Source organism: Anas acuta, chromosome Z (genome assembly GCF_963932015.1).
Source record: "Anas acuta chromosome Z, bAnaAcu1.1, whole genome shotgun sequence".
In the NCBI taxonomy this organism is placed as follows: Eukaryota; Metazoa; Chordata; class Aves; order Anseriformes; family Anatidae; genus Anas; species Anas acuta.
The window spans coordinates 15472893-15492469 of record NC_089017.1 but is presented as its reverse complement, the minus strand read 5'-3'; the positions used below and the strand labels follow the sequence as shown (position 1 = coordinate 15492469).

General features: G+C 37.7%; 1 protein-coding gene across 5 annotated transcripts in view; it reads left to right on the top strand.

Moving 5' to 3' along the window:
- Positions 1-19577, top strand: part of PDE4D (phosphodiesterase 4D) — a 525614-nt gene that overhangs the window by 418846 nt on the left and 87191 nt on the right. For all 5 annotated transcript variants that reach the window (XM_068666381.1, XM_068666380.1, XM_068666382.1 and 2 more), the window contains 2 exons: positions 1808-1881; positions 3222-3271. In XM_068666381.1, coding sequence (XP_068522482.1) covers positions 1808-1881; positions 3222-3271 — 124 coding nt within the window. The remainder of the gene's footprint in view (positions 1-1807; positions 1882-3221; positions 3272-19577) is intronic.

The following is a 19577-nucleotide window of genomic DNA, read 5'->3' as shown; positions in this document are numbered from 1 at the left end:
CAGTCCAGCGGAGGCTGGGAGCTAGTAGGCATGGATGTGTTTGAGATGGCTCACTGAAGTCACGTAGCTACAGTTGTGCTTGCTCCCAGTTCTCTGTGCACCTTGAATATGCAGATAATTTCAGTCCACCAGGGATTATTGAGGAAGAACCTGCAACCAGGAATACTGACTGTTTTTCCAAGGCCTGAGACATCTCTGAGAGCCACATAGATATGTTTATCTAGTGCACTGCTTCCCATAACAATACTAGTACATACAAGCAATTGCAGCATCTTGGCACACATAGACCAGAACCCAGGCACACTGACCAAAGAAAAACAAGTGCCTGCAGTCACTAAAACATGTGTTTATTTAACAGACCCAACATTTTTCCTTTCCTGTCTGTGCACCTGCAACTCATCCTTTGCTTTTAGAATATTCTAAGAAGCAGTTTTCCTTTGTATTTAATGTCTTCATTTTTGAACTTTTGAACTGTAACATCTTTCTCCTTCTTCCATTCCATGCCACATTTCCATCTGCATATATCAAACATCTAAATATAACATTTGTCACTGTCACTATAACCTGGGCACGCAAATTTGATGGCACAAATAATTATTTGAATTCAGTTCTGAATGTAGAATATGCGATTTTGCCTCCCAATCTCTTGAAAGAAAAATATAGTGGAATTAATTAGGCAATAAATTTATTATCTCAACACATTTAGGAATTACCTACAATAATAGCTTGAATACCTCCAGTGATGAATATCTCTGGAATATTTTTATTACAAGTTTTTCCTTCATTTCTCTCCAACCCCCTTTCTACTTCATGTATAAATTCAAGTGTTCTGTGGAAAGAGGGTTATATCTTCCATGGCTTAGACTTCTGAAAGCCAAATTCCCATTCCCACCTTTGTTAGTGTCTAAAATGCCAGCACCAGTTCACCAGGGAACGAGAATAATCTGTGCTGAGGAGTAGTGGGTAACTACCACAAAGACACAGTGATTAATTTTGTTGCCTCCTCCCATTTGCAGTCCGGTTTTAAGTATTTCATAGTTCCCTCTCTGACATCAGCTGAACTGCCTCTCCATAGTCAGAGAAGTATCCTGTTGTCCTTATGTAGTGCAAAATTTGTTGCATTTATCCAACCTCCTTCAGTGGGGAACGCCTATGCCACCTATACAAAGAAGACGCTTTGCTGCTTCCTCTAGCTGCTGTCTTGCATAAAAATAAGTCCAGAAAGTGAGTACTCCATTTCAATCATCTTCACCAGTGTGTAGAGCTTGTAGATTTGTATCTACAGGCATTTCCTACCTGCTGAGGTGATACCTTCCTCTTTATCTGTCCTCTTGTACTGTCTCCAAATGAATTCATCCCTTAAAGGAGACACGTTTTATTTTTCCTGCCAGTCTAGACAGTCTCATTCCCTTTGTCCTTTGAGTTTTGTGGGGGCTGAACTGCAAATGGAAAAATCTGCAATCATATCTTACGTATGATGTATTAGGTTTGAATGGGTTATTATCGTCCAAACACGAATGCTTTTATGGTCATTTTAGAGAATTTAGTATTATGTAAAAACTTTTCCTCCTCTTAAGTAAGTTTGTCTTTAAACAAATAATGAGTTGTTATGATGGAAAAAATAAATAAACTATTGTCCTTGTATTACAGACGTTGTTAAGTAATGGTCAAAAGCTTCAGACAACCAGCCCTGGTAACCTTTTATGTTTTGCAATGTCCTTTCATTTTTCTTTCAGCACAGTGGATTGCAGCTAACTCAGTCTCACATGTGCAGAAATTTAGACTGAAACCATTTTGTATGTTTCAGGTGCTGGCAAGCCTACGTACTGTACGGAATAACTTTGCTGCATTAACCAATTTACAAGATCGGGCACCCAGCAAGTGAGTGTCAACTTTTTTCAGCAGTATATTTAAATTGTAAACGAGGAATAACAATTAGATGTTACAAATTTCAGTTTGTGTCACCAAGCTTGTATAAAACGTGATGACTAATGACTTTATTAATCCCTTAAATCTACTATACTTGATAGCTGAGACAGCAGCCCCCTTGCCTACTAACTGCGTTTGCATTGCTATCCCTGTATAAATTTTGAGTGGTTTGTGTGTGTGTGTGTGCAATTTCTATGATTTTCAATAAATTAGTCATATGCCAAAGATCATTCAGAAGTGATCATCAGGCAGAGTATGAGTTGTGCAAATGAATGAAAGTGAGCATACAGCTACACTCACTGTGAGCTACTTGCATGATCCAGAGCTAGAAATTATCCAACATATCCACAGTAGTTCATGATTATAATGCGACATTATAAATATGACCTTTCTCCAATTCTGGTACAGAATCATAGCTAACATTAACATTAGTTAAACTGTAAAGTTTTGTAATGAAGCAATTTTCCTTATCCAGAATGTGTGTCTCCAGAAATTAGAAGTAGTTAGTATTCATGGAAGCTCATTCCCATAGCAGTTTCATAGAATCATAGAATGGCTCAGGTTGGAAGGGACCTCAAAGATCATCCAGTTCCAACCCCCCTGCCATAGGTAGGGACACCACCCACTAGATCAGGTTGTTCAGGGGCTAATCTAACCTGGTCTTGAACAACTCCAGGGATGGGGCATCAATTTCTCACTGAAGACTTCAGTATCTAAAGACAGCTGCCTATCATTGCATACGCAATGCTGTAGAAAGATATTTCCAGGCCCCTTGGTTGGAATATTCAGCCCCTGCTTCTCTCATCCATACAACCCTAAGCAGCTGTGTCAGTTCAGCAAATCATCGAGCAAAGGATTCCACTGTGCTGTTTGCCCTAAAGATTATTGTGAAATGTATGTGCAACATAGTAAATGAACTTAAAACTAATTTTTGCTTTAAGAATTTATCTCATATAAGAGAATGTGGGTAGTGAGAGTATTCTTGTAAGAATAAAAACTATGTGTATAGACCAAACTGTAAGCTGTGTACAAGCTCCAGCAATGATTAGGCAGGTTTTTAATAAACTTATAGATATCCCTGCTGAAGTTCCCAATCTGCAGAAAGATTTGAGCATCAGTTGTGAATTCCTTTCTGCATTATATAAATAGCTGAAAGAACTCTTTCTTTGTTTATGCTAGTGTGTGTCAGTCCCAAATAACTTCTAAAGGAAAAGTGTTTCCTATTATATTGTTCAGGGATTCAACCACCTGTGAGTTAATCAGGTTTATAACTCTTCTTTATTTTTTTTTAGACGGTCACCAATGTGTAACCAACCATCCATTAACAAAGCAACTATAACAGGTAAGAAACCAGCATGGGTTTCTAAAGTTAATATATGTTTATAAAAATGAAAGTCTCATTAAAAAATGAATTTTATAATAATACCCTCATACTGTTTCACAGCTTGTTATATCATGCAGTACTTTTGGTTGTTATAATGGCAACGTGGTCTTGAACCAAGTTGTTCCCATGTTATGGGAACATACTTTTTTGAAATTTTTATATTATATTAATACATGTATTTTTACTCCATGTAGTCTTCCAAGTGGTTACAGTCGTTATGGTGTGTTGACAGAGTGAAAGGATTTGCTTTGCCTCTTAGTGAAAGCATACAGGCCCTTACTATACAAGCAATTTATCATTTAAAGCAAGAGCTTATCGTTTCCAGTATTTTCAGCCTATTTTTTTTTCCGGGTAGATCTTCGCTTGATTTTTACTGATCCTTTGCAAAGCCCTTGTCTTTTTAATTGTGTCATAACGGGATAGTAAGTAAAGGAAGATATTATACTTCATTTTTTTTGAAGAGAACCATGCCTTTGTCATCTTAATAATCTCTTTTCTTAAGCTCTGGATAGTGGTAACATCATTGTTTTTTTCATCTATCCTCAAACACATATCCCTCTAAAAGATCCAGTCTTGGGAGTTCTGTTTATTCTCCAAAGAAGTCAACGTGTAATGTGAGCACTTGTATGGGCTTATCAGGGAACAGAGGGTTAAATCTTTTCAAATCCATTCTATACACAGAAAATCATCCTTAGTTATGAATGTTTTGCAATCATACTTAAATTCATAGTAACTAAATGAACAGGGAGGGGAGGAAGATAAATACATGGATCTGTCATGAACTGTTTCTTGCCTGTAACACCTATAATCACAATCATTTTTTAATGTATTACTTTAAGAGGTCACTTTGGGTGTTGTTTTCAAATTACTAACTATGAGACATCTCAATTATTGAGAGATGCTACATCTATTTTTAACCATGGATTTTGTCTCACAAATCAGTGCAGTCACTCAGAAGTCTGTTATCCTAACTGGAGACAGAAATTTTAAAAAGCAGAGTTCTTTCTTTGGTTCCAAGGCGCTAACTTTAGAACGCCTACAACACAGTAAAATCCCTGCCAGTAACAGAAAATGTGATATCCAGAACAGAAAATATGCATGCATGTGAACATTCAGGGAGCTTACCTTACATGATCTCCCCCAGTGGTTTGCCTGAGGACAGCTTCTCTTCTCCAGCAGAAGCTGCTCAGGCATCAGGACCCAAGACACAATCTGCTGGAAGTTACTGTTGCTCATTTTTAATTCCCCCCTGATCTGAAGGTTTCAATTCAGCTAATCCCCAGAGTGCAGAGTACTTGTCAGAAACGATACATCAACTGAGGTTTTAGTGTTTGGAAGGAAGGTAGTGCAGTCAGTGGTGCAGCTAATACAGAAAATGTTTCTGTGCCAAGAAATTAAAAGGCAGCATGAGTGGAAGGTAAAGAATAGCAAGGATAATTTAATCTAATTGAGTTCAGTCTGATTCTACAGAGATGCTGCTGGAACTGCTGTGCCCAAATTATGCATTGAACTAGCTGAGCTGGGGCCTGTGTGCATTGGATATAAGTGGCTAAAAGACATCAATGATACAGAAAAAGATATATTAAGCTACTATAAAGGTTGAAAATAGCTACAGTTCACTTCGACTGCTGAATGGAGATGGAGGCTGGGTACTTTTTTGCCTGAATGTGTTTTCCCATTCTTAGTTATACACTGTTTTGTTTTTGGTTTTTGTTTTTTTGTTTTTGTTTTTGTTTTTGTTTTGTTTTTGTTTGTTTGCTTTTTTTTTTAAAATTGCATTTCCATAGGAACGAATTTCATGGCATAAGCACAGAAGCATGCATAGATGCTTTCTTGAAGCATATATAATCCTGGTAAAACACATTGCACAATGGCATTATACCAAAAAGAAAAGACATATTGCAAACAATTTTTTAAATTTTTTTTTTGTTCCTGCTCGTCTTAGAATGATTAAAGATCCTTTTGGATGCTCCTATGCTTTCCGAATTTTTCTCGGGAATATTTGTAATGTAGCTTGTGCAGAGTCTTTCCTGCTGAAAAGTCCTCTCAGTCATGCTGTACAAACTCGGTGACTGGAAGACACAGTGTCACTAAACAATGTCGATATTTAAACAGAAATAGACACAAAAGGTGGAAGTTTTATGTTGCTAGGCTTCCTGAAAGTGTCAACTTCCAGGAAAAGCTAAAGTGTAGTAAGACAGAACTGTTAGACCTAATGGGAAAAAATGATAAAGGAAAGAAAAAAAGGGATTTGGTAAAGCAAAGTGACTCAAGCAGCAAGAACAAAATTATTGCATTGTGATTAAAAACTATTTTTTGCTATTTTAAGAATTTACCTTGAGGTAGAAAAGTTTGAGAAAATCCATTAAGAAAAAAGTAGGGAACTGTGTAATAGAGAATTGAAGCAGCACGGGAATAGAATGTTCAAATTGTTAGAAGCAATAGCAGCCATAGCAGTCTGGAAGTTAGAATCATCTTTAAATGTGAACATGTAGATGCCAATGATTAAAATATGGCTTGTTCTATTCAATATATCCACATTAATCCTTTTTGGAAACTGTTGACAGAAACAGTTATGTATTAGTGGCATACTTGATCTTCAGTATAAAACAAGCATGTATCCTACAGCATGTTGGGTGTACAGATAAATTAGGGAGTAGGAGGTGGGAGTTTTTCATGTACCAATAAACTTCTTAGATAGCACTTTTATTATCCATTTTAGATGTCTAGGATGTAGATATCTATTTTGGTGAGGCTCATTAGAGTCCTTTTACAGTCAGTGTAAATAAGCAGACATGCAAATAGACTTATTTTAGGTGTCTTCTTTAAAGGGTCCCTAAATTGGTACCTAAACATGCTATTGCTGTCCTTTGTCTGATAATAGCTTGGGATAACTCCTTTTGCTGTATGGTGATTTATTGCTTGGTGTTTTGTTCTTCAACCAGAAGAGGGGTTCCTCTCACTGTGATTCACATTTTCAAAGCAATCATATGAACCGTGTTTCATTTCAAATTTATAGTAATTCTCCTAATGCAACACATCAGTGAATTATAAATAGCATTTCATTTTCAAATTACGAACAACAACAACAAAACAACAACAACAAACCACTATTATCTGTGACTCAAGGACTGAGCTTTAAAATTTTCATTTTTAATGAAAAAATGAGCAAGCATTAAATCTCTTTTGGTTACTACATTTCTAGTATATGCACTTCTAGCTGAAAGTAAAATGAGCTATGAAGGAACTATACATGCATGGTTCTGCATCTTAAACCCATCAGAAATCAATAATTTGATTATTTAAATGGAGCTTCTTGCATGTTTCTTGTAGACTTTGTTCAACATAGTTCTTGGTTTCTATCAATTACCTTCAGGTTTCCCATGAAACTTATGGTTTTGAAGTGTAATCTACCAGTTTTTATTTTATGACACTGGAAGTATAATCAATCATTATTTATTTAATAATTAAATAATGTTATCTAATTAAGTGATTAGCTTGCTGTATTTCAGTATCATGCACTTGAGCAAAAATCACCATGGAAAGCTAAACATCAGACTGAAACTCCTAAATATAGACAGGTAGACAAAAGAAATAACACAGGTTACATCTGAAAATCTGTAGTTTATATCAAGTACTACTGGAAATCACAGAATCACAGAATTACCTAGGTTGGAAGAGACCTCAAGATCGTCGAGTCCAACCTCTGACCTAACGCTAACAAGTCCTCCACTAAACCATGTCACTAAGTTCAACATCTAAATGTCTTTTAAAGACCCCCAGGGATGGTGACTCCACCACTTCCTGGGCAGCCCATTCCAATGCCTCATGACACTCAGTAAAGAAGTTCTTCCTAATATCAAACCTAAAACACCCCTGGTGCAACTTCAGCCCATTCCCTCTCGTCCTGTCACTAGGCATGTGGGAGAATAGACCAACCCCCACCTCTCTACAGCCTCCTTTAATGTACTTATAAAGAGCGATAAGGTCACCCCTGAGCCTCCTTTTCTCCAGGCTGAACAAACTTTCTCAGCCACTCCTCGTAGGACTTGTTCTTCAGACCCCTCACCAGCTTCATTGCCCTTCTGTGGACTCTTTCGAGCACCTCCATGTCCTTCTTGTAGCGAGGGGCCCAAAACTGAACACAGTACTCAAGGTGCGGCCTCACCAGAGCCGAGTACAGGGGGACGATCACTTCCCTAGCCCTGCTGGCCACACTGCTTCTTATGCAAGCCAGGATGTCGCTGGCCTTCTTGGCCACCTGAGCACACTGCTGGCTCATATTCAGCTGACTATCCAGAAATACTTCCAGGTCCTTCTCTGCCTGGCAGCTTTCCAACCACTCCTCTCCCAGCCTGTAGCTTTGCTTGGGGTTATTGTGCCTCAGGTGCAGGACCCGGCACTTGGCCTTTTTGAATTTCATACAGTTGACCTCAGCCCATCGGTGCAGCCTATCCAGATCCTCCTACAGAGCCTTCCTACTCTCGAGCAGATAGACACACACACCTAACTTGGTGTCATCTGTGAACTTACTGAGGGTACACTCCCCTCATCCAGATCATCGATAAAGATATTAAAGAGGACCGGCCCCAGTATCAAGCCCTGGGGAACACCACTAGTGACCGGCCTCCAGCTGGATTTGGCTCCATTCACCACAACTCTTTGGGCCCGGATATCCAGCCAATTTTTAACCCAACGAAACGTACGGCAGTCCAAGCCACGACCAGACAGATTCTTGAGGAGAATGCTGTCGGAAACAATATCAAGAGCCTTGCTGAAGTCAAGGTAGACTACATCCACAGCCTTTCCTTCATCCACCAAGCGCATCACTTTGTCATAGAAAGAGATCAGGTTCGTCAAGCAGGACCTGCCTTCCATAAACCCATGCTGACAGGGCCTGATCGCCTGCTTGCCCTGTAAGTGCCTCTTGATGATACTCAAGATAATCTTCTCCCTGAGTTTCCCTGGCACAGAGGTCACACTGACAGGCCTATAGTTTCCTGGATCTGCCCTCCGGCCCTTCTTGTAGATGGGCGTCACATTTGCTAGCCGCCAGTTGACTGGGACCTCCCCCGATAGCCAGGGCTGTTGATAAATGATGGAAAGTGGCTTGGCCAGCTCCTCTGCCAGTTCTCTCAGTATCTTCGGGTGGATCCCATCTGGCCCCATCGACTTGCGTACATCCAAGTGCCGTAGCAGGTCACCAACCATTTCTTCATGGATAGCGAGGGCCACATTCTGCCCCCCATCCCCTTCCACCAGTTCAGGAAACTGGGTATCCAGAGAGCAACTGGTTTTGCTGCTAGAGACTGAGGTAAAGAAGGCATTAAGCACCTCCGCTTTTTCCTCATCTTTCATAACTAAGTTCCCCCCTGCATCCAGTAAAGGCTGGAGATTCTCCTTAGTCCTCCATTTTGCATTAATGTATTTGTAAAAACATTTTTTGTTGTCTTTGACCGCAGTTGCCAGATTGAGCCGCAGATGAGCTTTGGTTTTCTAATTTTGTCTGCACTGCCTCCCAACATCCTAATAGTCCTCCCGAGTGGCCCGCCCTCTTTTCCAAAGATTGTAAACCCTCTTGTTTCTTCTAAGCTCAAGCCACAGTTCCCTGTTCAGCCAGGCTGGTGTTCTTCCCCGCCAGCTCATCTTTGGGCACTTGGGGACAGAACGCTCCTGCACCATTAAGATTTCCTTCTTGAAGAGCGCCCAGCCTTCCTGGACTACTCTGCCCTTCAGAACTGCCTCCCAAGGGACTCTGCCAACCAGTGTCCTGAACAGTTCAAAGTCAGCCCTCTGGAAGTCCAATACAGCGGTTTTACTGGTCCCCTTCCTGGTTTCTGCAAGAATGGAGAACTCTACCATTTCATGGTCACTCTGCCCAAGACAGTTTCCAACCACCACATCTCCCACCAGCCCTTCTCTGTTTGTGAAGAGAAGGTCTAGCGGGGCACCTCCCCTGGTAGGCTCACTAACCAGTTGCGTCAGGAAGCTGGTTCCATGCTCTCCAGAAACCTCCTAGACTGCTTTCTCTGGGCCTTGTTGTGCTTCCAGGATATATCTGGGAAGTTGAAGTCCCCCACGAGAACAAGCGCTGACAATTTTGCAGCTTTTTTCAGCTGCCTGTAGAAGTCCTCATCCATCTCCTCATCCTGGTTCAGTGGTCTCTAACAGACCCCCACCAGGATGCTTGCCTTGTTGGCCTTCCCGCTGATCCTAACCCATAGGGACTCAACCTTATCATTCCCATATCATTCATTAGAAATAGAATTTTTAGTGAGAAATAGTTAAATGCTTCCTTTTAAATTCTGCAAATGCTTTTGAAATTTTCCCATCTTTGAATTGTATGAATATAGCCATATGAATTGCAAGTTATTTCTCAGATTGAAGAAAAATAGCACATCATGCTCTGTGGTGTGGATTTCATGCTATGTTACATACATGTAAACGTTCTTTGTCGTTGTCAGTTGGATAAATAAATAGTTTTCATTTTTGTTACTTCTGTGCAACTCAACTCCTGCCTTTAAAAAACAACAAAAAAAGACTCCTGAAAACTCATTTGCCAGACTAATAATCTGCTATTTAATAATAAATTGAGGTACTTGACACCAGAAGCATTGTAGAATTCAGAGTTGACTTATCCTGGCTATTCATTTTATTCATTTGTAATGGCTATTCATTTTATTGTCATAGCAATCCTACATACTGCTCTTATGTCTCTAACATCCTTTGGGAACTTAGCCATCTTCCTTAAAGAAGTAATTTCCTTCCTCGGAATAATTATTTGTGGTGTTATCTAGACCTCTGTATAGCACAGATAAATGTATAAGGTCAATTCTATTCAGCTGTTGCTTTGTTTTGATGCTGGTGTTTCTGAAGCCTTTTAACATCTGCCACGCAAGTTTTGAAGTTCAGTAGGCAATTTGAATCTGCAGAGAAAAATGCTGAGGAAAAGGTCAACACATCTATTTTGTCCAAAAAAGGTTATAGTAATTTAAAGCAATTGGCACTGCTTTATAATCCACTATTTGGATGAATCAATATAAATTTGGTATTAATACATGAAATGAGAATGCAATTAGGAAAAGATTAGTAGTTCTTCAAACGGAATGGAGTTTTAAAAGGCCTTGTGCATTTTTCATTAATCTGTTGCTATATAATATTGAATTTTATTTGTGGTCCACATCCTTGTAGTCTTTTAGAGTTACATAAGTCACTGATCTCAGAGCTTTACATACGGAAAGGACAGCAGAAACAGATGGTTGAGATTGGAAGGAGGATTAAAATCCTAATGACTCTTCTACGTGGTGTACAGTGCCTTCTTGAAAAGGTTTATTATGATGGGCGCGTTTGTATACTAGACCTCAATTCACGTGTATGTGATAAACTCTGATTACAAATATATGTATTATTTTTAAGGAAAAGTAGTGATATTGGTGAATATTTGGGGTGATATGTTATGGACTATAACTTTTTCATTTCTTATTGTGCCACCCAGACAACAGAAAAAAAAATATATTTATTTATTTATTTATTTATTTATACTGTGCAATCCAAAATGAATATAGCTTTAGCTTGCCATGTAATTTCTCCACCTGGTCCACTTAATTCAGTAACTAACTAGTAACACAAGTGTCCTGTGCTTTAGCTAGTTTCAACTATTCAATTTGCAAAATGAGCTCACAATTTTCTAACAAGTGTTCTGAATAAAGAATTGACAATCATCAATTTCACTGAAGTCCAAATTTCCAGGTACAAAGGTGCTTTAAAGAGACTTGTATATTGTATTTTTTTTAACAATCAATAATATTTTGCATAAATAAAGCAGAATTGGAAAATAGCAATATTTACATGAGCTAGTTGTTTCAGTTAATCATTAAAGGCCTTATCTAGGCCATGATAACTAAAAGGAGAGTTATCTCATTTACAGCCTTCTTATCCAGAATAAAAACAAAATCTTACTCTTTTGTGAGATATAGGGCACAAATTACATTCAGACTGATACTCATTCATAAATCTCCTGCCCTGAATAAACAGGAAATGCAGAGAAAAACAAGGTACAGAAGAGAGAGGAGTCCACTCCCCGCCCAGGCTTACACAGTTGCTTTTTCACATTAACACATGAAGAAGCAGCTTCTTCCATTGCACATAGTTTGTGGGCATTTGATATGCATAAATTTAGGCCATATTTGTCTGTTTTCTATATTCAAACAAACAAACAAAAAACTATCCCTTTGTGTCACAGTTTGTGCAACAATATCATGTGCTATAATGAAAATATACATACTTAATATTGGTTACTTGAGAACGTAACTGTTAAGCTGCATTTCCCTTTAAAGTGAATAGTATTTGTGTCCCCAGCTTATCCCCTTTCTTGGTTTAGAGGTGGTTATTGCTAGGGTGCAGCTGTGAAGGCTTGCTGAATGCTTTCTTCATTTTCATCCACATAGTTTTAATTAATGTTGAAAAAAAAAATCTGACTGGGAGAATCAAAAATCCAAATTATTATTATTATTTATTTATTTTTAATCTTGTGCTGGTTCAAGTTTGCTGGGTTTGTAAAACAGTGATTAACTTTCCTGAGGCAGAACAGCAGGAAGAGGATTGACGTGGTTTTGGACAACATAAGCTGTTTATGTATCATCTCACATTCAAGGAAGTGAATAAAATCAGGTTGAAAAATAGAATAATCTCTACATTTGACTACTGCCCAGTACTGTTTAAAAATCTCAGAAATTCATACTTTGTATACAGTGAAATTATGAGAAAGTATGACAGCTTTCAGGATCCCCCGTGATATGTTTAAACAATGTCTTGCCCTAACCATACTAGTTGCAAAATCTTTATTTTCATTACGTTATTAAAAAATGCTAAGTAACGCATATTCTGAAAAGTTGTATTTTCCTCAGTACTAAATACACTTTATGGTTTGTGTTTTAACACTGATACCTGATATCCAAATGTGTAAGCTTTCATTAAAAAAAAAAAAAAAGCAACTTACTTAAACAGAGAAGTACAATCATAGTTAAAACATTCCTGGCAAGAATATCAGAATATCAGTGGAATTGTATCTATCAATCAATATCAACAATTAGGAAAAAAAAATAATAAAAAAAAATTAATTGTTTTGCAGTGTGTAGACTACAACACTTGGCCCTTGCACGTTATTTTTTAATTTCATAACAGTGTATTTTGTTGGAAATGAGGGTTTAGGTTAACAAAGAGCATAGAGATTAAAAGGGAGCACAGAGATGATCTCTGCTTGCAAACTTCATCCAGCACTTTAGATTATTTTCCTTAAAATTGCGTTGTAGCACAGCCTTGATTTTAAAATACGTACACATTTTGGAGTAGGTACTCAGTTTAAAAAGAAAACATGAGAGAGATTATCAATCATCTCAAAGAGAATTTAATATGCAACCCAACATCAATTTTTGCTTCTTACCTTTATATTGGTCTCATATTTTGCTACATCAGTGAAAGTCAATATTCAGCATTTCAGCAAAACTGTCCGTTTTACTGGAAAGATAGGATGATAAGCTTCATGTGCTTCCTCTTCTCTTTTTAGCCCAGCTATGTCACTTACGGTCACTGTTAGTTGAGAAATGTATGTGTCAGACTGCATTTACTGTATCAATAATAATAGCAGAACAACTGAAGGAGTGAAAGGTGGTTTGGTTTGTAGGACTGAGGTGACAAGAATCACAGAAAAACAGGACTCTTGTCTATGTCATTTTTCTCATTCCTGTTACATATACAGCCCATTGGCTGATGAATATAGAAAATAAAACTGTGACAATGTGGATTGACCGCTGGGTGTATTGTGAATGCATCTTCATTTCACAACTCATCCAGCTTTTGACAGCTGTGATCAGTGATACATTGTCTTCTGTCCTATGGATAGACTTGAAAGTAGATCTCTTTTCCATTAATAGGTTACTGAGAAACTGGTCCATTAAAGTCTATTCACTTTACTGAGTATCCATTTAAAAATTCAGGGCTACAATAATTCTACTCATTAAAGTGACTAAGTTCTGCTTTTATTATAGCCTGCCTTCTGAGTATAGACCCTGGAGAAAGCCTTGAATCAGAGCACCCAGCAGCCAGGGTCAGACAAGCAAGAATAGCAGTTCTTCTGTTGTGGACTAGGAAGTTCTGCAGGTCCCTATGCATACCCTTTGTCCATACTCAGATAAAATGTCTAAATTATCCTCGGAGCAGTGGTCACAGTTTAGGACCTGGCCCCGCACATCTCCTCCAGGAGTGAGCATATCACCAGACTACAGTCTCAGCCTCCTTTTTACTCATTCCCTCTCTCACCTCAAGCATTTTGCATTACGTGCTGCAAAGTGACTCATCTTTAGCTGGAGAGAGTAATTCCAGGTCCAGCAGCAGGAAAATCTACTTGTGCATACTGCACTTTCTCAAGAATTGAAAAAAAAAATTGAGAAATTGAGAATTGAGAAATCATCAAAATGTTTAAGAACAAGAAATACCTAAAACTCAGGATTCTGCTCTCAGTACAGATGTTCTAACACCTTCATGTAAAAAGAAATTTTTTCCTATGTTAGGTGACTCTTCTCAGAAGACCTTTGGTGGTGGGAATCAGGACTGCTTGGAAGTAATTGTTGAGTACACCTTAGTCAATCACGTATTCAGACACGTTCCTGTGTTAAATGCTTCCAGTTATCTGGCTCTAGCTGGCTGAGTATATTAAATCCTTTCAGACTAGGCTTTCTGTACAGTCAGGGAAGGACGGCAGCTGTCTCAGGCCATCTTAAAGTTCTGTGGATGCTTTACCTCCCCAAGAACCTTGGCAAGATTATATCACAAGAATCACCCAACAGGCAATATTTTGGTGTCACAATTTGCAAGAGGCACCAGTGGGAAGCTTAACAATCCCAAATATCATATTTGCTAGCTCGGAAAGAGTTTCAACAAGGAATTTAGGAGACTTGCTGTTGGGAAATAGGAGAAATGGCAGAAAGCAATGAAAGAGACTAGTTCTTACTGGACAATCTTCACTTTAAATATTAAAAGTGTCAGGATGTGACTTCTTTCAAACTTCCTATACAAACCATAGTTCTCTTGCAGGTTTGGACAGCTTTATGTGGGGTTCTGTTAACAGAATTGGATTTTTTTGTATTTATTTTTTTAATCATAGTCCTTAATCTGCTCACAGTTGAAAAGATTCAGCTCTAACTAGTGTAGAAGCAGAGATTTTTGTACCAGAAATGTAGGTACAAAGTTGAACTAATTCCAAGCCATAATAAATCACTTTTATTTTCTGATTAAATAATAATAATAGTAAGATGATAGACGACAAATGGAGGTAGTCTCTCATTAGGATAATAATTTGGGAGTTTTACCTTAATAATAATGAACAAGGTAGGATTGCATCTGAGCAAGTGAATTTTGTCACTAGACAGCTTATCTACTTACCTATACTAAAGAAACAGGCAATAACTCAGGAACAGACTACAGAAATAACTACTGGACTAGCAGACCTGTAGAATTTTCCTGTCTACTAAGCCATATGGTAGTGGCTTCGTTAGTGGACGTACTATAGGAACCATTGACTACTTAGTCTTTAATTGATGGAGTGCAAAGATGGCTACAAGAAAAAGCCCAGAAAGAAGTCAGTGACAAAGAAATGAAGGAGAAAACTGGAAAAAAAAGCTTGATGCAGACTGGTTTCTTGAGTTGTGTTAGCAATTGGGTGCAGAAAGGTCTGACAGAGGAGGAGGAAGAGCTAGTGGAAAAGAAGACAGAAGGAAGATGTTTTAGGAAGAATCTTTATTATTATTTACTACTTATTTGCTATTATTTATTATTTCATCATTATTATTTATAGTACTGTTTTTGAACCATTTCAGAAAGAGAAAAAGCAAAACCAGAATTTAAGGCAGATTTGTTTCTTCTTTATTGGACTTTGGCAAATAGAAGCAGCAGCAATGGGAAATGAGCAACCCCAGATCTGTTTTTCATGTTCTGTCCTTTCTGTTTCCTAAAGAGAAAAGGACCTGCATAGTGGATTTCAGTATTTCAGCTGCAGTAATACTTTTTTTTTTGCTTTTTAGGTGTATTGTTTTGTTTTGTGGTGTGGGTTTTTTTTATTATTATTTATTTATTTATCGGTGAATCTAGAAAAAATTTTTAGAGATAGAAGATGAAAACGCTGTTTGAACTTTGCCATTCCCCATTCAATCTTCAATCCTGAAAATCAATCAGACAAAGAAGGGGGCAGAGAAGGGTTCTGTAGTCTTGGAGCAAACTGTGCCCTTGCAGTTGAAGACCACCTTTAGAGAAAGAACAAGCAGCTGATATACATACTACGTATATGCCTTTCACACAGGAAAGCAATAGTCAGGTGGTGAAACCACTTTGTTCTCATATGTTTCTGCTACTTGGAAATGTGTGTAAGCATGTTACTTATCAGACATAGATTTTCACTGTATGATATTGTGAAACCAAAATGTGTTTTCTTTGCTCCAGCTAATTCTCATGATTTAGTCTGCAAAACTTTATTTTGCTGAGTAAAATGTGACCCTGAAGCACCAATGAGTCTATTACAGGACTTTGATCTAGTACAGTTCTATCCTTCTTCCAGATTTATACTCTCTTGAGTTCCGTATCTCGTGATCTTTCCATTTTTTTTGAGGTAAGACACTCTTTAGCAGGTATAGCTGGCAGTATGATATGAAGCAGTGATAAGCCATAGTGGGAGAAGGTACTAAGGAGATGGGATGCTTGTAACCTCAGCATACATTTCAAAGGAGAAAGACACAATTCTTTTGTAGAAATGCTAGTGTCTAAACATACCCACTGAAACACAATTGATGTTCAAATAAGAAAATGTTGCTTCAACGCATAATATGTTTATTGTGTGTGGTATTTCAAACTTCATCGTGTTGTTAGGTCCCTTTCAACATTCCATGTTGAAATACTCACCAGTTCTAGCTTTTCTATATCTCAAATTTCTAAATTTCTAAACCTCTTTTCTCCAAAGGTGTTGTTAATTTTGACTATATAATACAGTCTAGCACAGTTTTTCCAAAAATGTTTTATGACTCATTGTTAAAATGGATTTTCCACTTCACAGTATATGTTGAATATATACTTCATAGTTTACTGATGGATACTAATTTTTGAACACTGATTCTTGTGTTTGATGGTTCTGTGAGAAGCTGGTACCACAGACTGGACAATGCCCTGGGCAACTTGATCCAGTGGGTGGAATCCCTGCCCATGGCAGGGGGGTTGAAACTGTGATCTTTAAGGTCGCTTCCAACCTGAGCCATCCTATGATTCTATGATTCATAGGCCTTCCTCCCAAGCATGGCTTGATTCCACAGAGCTGTCTACTAGTCACGTTTCCTTTTGCAAAACAAGAAAGGTTGATGTCAGCATTCTAAAGAGAAAAAAAAATCACAGAATAAAAGTAACATATAATAACAGTTTTCACATCAGATATAGCTCTTATTTGTGTGAAAAGAATAACTTCATACAGCCCTAAAATCAAAACATAAAATATCTTTCTTTCTCCCAAGATAGTAGATACACAAACTGTTGACTTCCATTGCAATAATCTGAAATAGGTTTCTCAAATTTAAAAGGGGGATGAATTTTGATTATGTGAATGATCATGCAAATGGACATGAGTCCAATTTTTAAGGAAACTTTAGTGATTTTTTCTGAAAAAGTGTTCCTACAGCTAGGTTGATAAAATTTATTTTGGAGTAATTAAAGTATGAAACAGCTGTAGGAGTTGAATCCTTATTTAAAAGGAGACAGGCTTACCAGTTAAACTCTGTAATGCATGCTACATAATGTAAGGGACTGAAATATCTGTAATTTATATTCCTTGAGAGCCCTTTTTTTTTTTTCCCCTGAAAATCTACTCATTATCTGTCTACACTTCCCGTAGAAGTGTTAATATGAGTGGGAACATTTTTCTATTGTAATTATACCACTGTCCAAGAAGGGCATTTGACTTTATAATGTTCTGCATGGCTTCACCAGGTTTGCCTCTCACACTACAACACACAGGTTTATTCTGCTTCTTTTTATACTGCTCAGCTGACAGACATATCCAAATTTCAACTCAACTGGCTTAAAAATAAACAATTCTTCTTTTTAACAGTATGTAAATTAACTGTCAAATCTTTAAAATATGCTCTGTTTCAGAAAACTTAATGCATGTATTCAGGTCCTACAGATTTAATAAAACATAGGCTAAGATTCAACATGTATTTTTGAGCAAAAGTATCAGTTTATTGAATTCCTGAACCTTATCAGTCATTTCTTGCCTTTCTACTCCCTGCAATATGCAATCAAGTTGGCTGTGCAGGCATACAGGGAAATAATCAAGGAACCACACCGTAGTATTTTCCCTTCCCTTCCCTTCCCTTCCCTTCCCTTCCCTTCCCTTCCCTTCCCTTCCCTTCCCTTCCCTTCCCTTCCCTTCCCTTCCCTTCCCTTCCCTTCCCTTCCCTTCCCTTCCCTTCCCTTCCCTTCCCTTCCCTTCCCTTCCCTTCCCTTCCCTTCCCTTCCCTTCCCTTCCCTTCCCTTCCCTTCCCTTCCCTTCCCTTCCCTTCCCTTCCCTTCCCTTCCCTTCCCTTCCCTTCCCTTCCCTTCCCTTTTTTTTCTTTTTCTTTTTCTTTTTCTTTTTCTTTTTCTTTTTCTTTTTCTTTTTCTTTTTCTTTTTCTTTTTCTTTTTCTTTTTCTTTTTCTTTTTCTTTTTCTTTTTCTTTTTCTTTTTCTTTTTCTTTTTCTTTTTCTTTTTCTCCTCCCCTCCCCTCCCCTCCCCTTCTTTTTTTTCAGTCCATTTGTTTTCCAACTCATTTACTACACAGCTATTCAAACATTTGTCTGAAAAAAAAAAAAAGAATGGGCAGCATAAGGATAGATTTTAGTAGCAAATTATGGAATAGCCTGAAATTAATCTAAACTGTACTACTGTGAAGTAGTGTTATTGGGTTTCTACATATTTCTGAAGAAAAGTGGGTGTTTAAGTGTTTCTTAGATCATTTGCTCTCAGGCTCTTAGTAGGTCTAGAGCGCTCAGTAGCCAACAGCTGGAGAAGTTTCCACAGAAATACAATTCTTACTTGATTGACTGAAAGAAGGCCCAGGTGATCATAGGCAAACATTTCCAAATGATGCTGAAGCCAGCCAGAAGTAAAGGCAGCATCTGAAGTATTTTCAAGTAATTCAATGCCATAAAATAAATGTTAAACAGATTAAGAGATGTGGCAATAGTTAAATTTGTAAAATAAATTAAGGAACTGTGTAGAAGTATATGAGCCCGTGAACAGAGACTGCCTTTCATCATGCCATCATTATTTAATGCCTAAAAAGTGGCACTCTGAATTGCTGAAAATGAAACTATATATTGAAATATGGCAGGAGAGATTATACAGCAGAAATTTTTACCAGAATCTCAGTAAAGCAGTTGAATCCAACTTGGGATTTAGTTTTTCAAACGTATTTAGAAAGGAATCCAAATTACATGAAACCTCTGTGCTTAATATTCCTTGCTTACCTGATTAACATTTAAAATGCAAAAGGAAATGCTCAGCTTTTGTGTCCGCAATGCTTCTTTTTACTTTATTTTTTAAGTCTTTGTACTGAGTAGCTTTCTTTTATGCAACAACAAGAATCTATTTTAAAGATTTAGCTGCCCATATATGTGAAAAAGTCTTGCATATCAAAGTGCAGGAGAGATCACTATCCAGATATGACACTCTGACCTGAAACACAGATGCATACCAAAGCATGTTGACATTTCTGAGAAAAGAATAAAACCAGACAACTCTGAGGCAGATTCTAGCTGAGAAAACATATGATTCTTGGATGGAAAAAGTCCAAAATAATATTTAATTGTACAGTGAGTATAAGCAATGTGTGGTAGAAACTGAAATGAAAAGTGATGTACTGGCCCTTAACTTTGAAAGCAGCTTGCTGAGGTCAATAGTTTAATCTTCCCCTTGTTAAGAAAATGAATGTATATCAAAATAAATATCTCCTGCTTATTAAAAATGAAATTAGCAAAGTTTAACAATGTTCATTTACCTGGATTTCAAAATGCAATTAGTTGTTAATTTATTCAAAAGCAGTAACTAGACATAATCTTGCAGGTTAGTTTTTACTTTAGACAATGTTTTAAAACTGTTTTGTGAGGTTTTCAATCTTTGCCTTGGAAAAAAGGGGCAAGATGTAGAGAGACATTTCCAACAGGACAAAACAAGGTCATAGGACTTCAATGA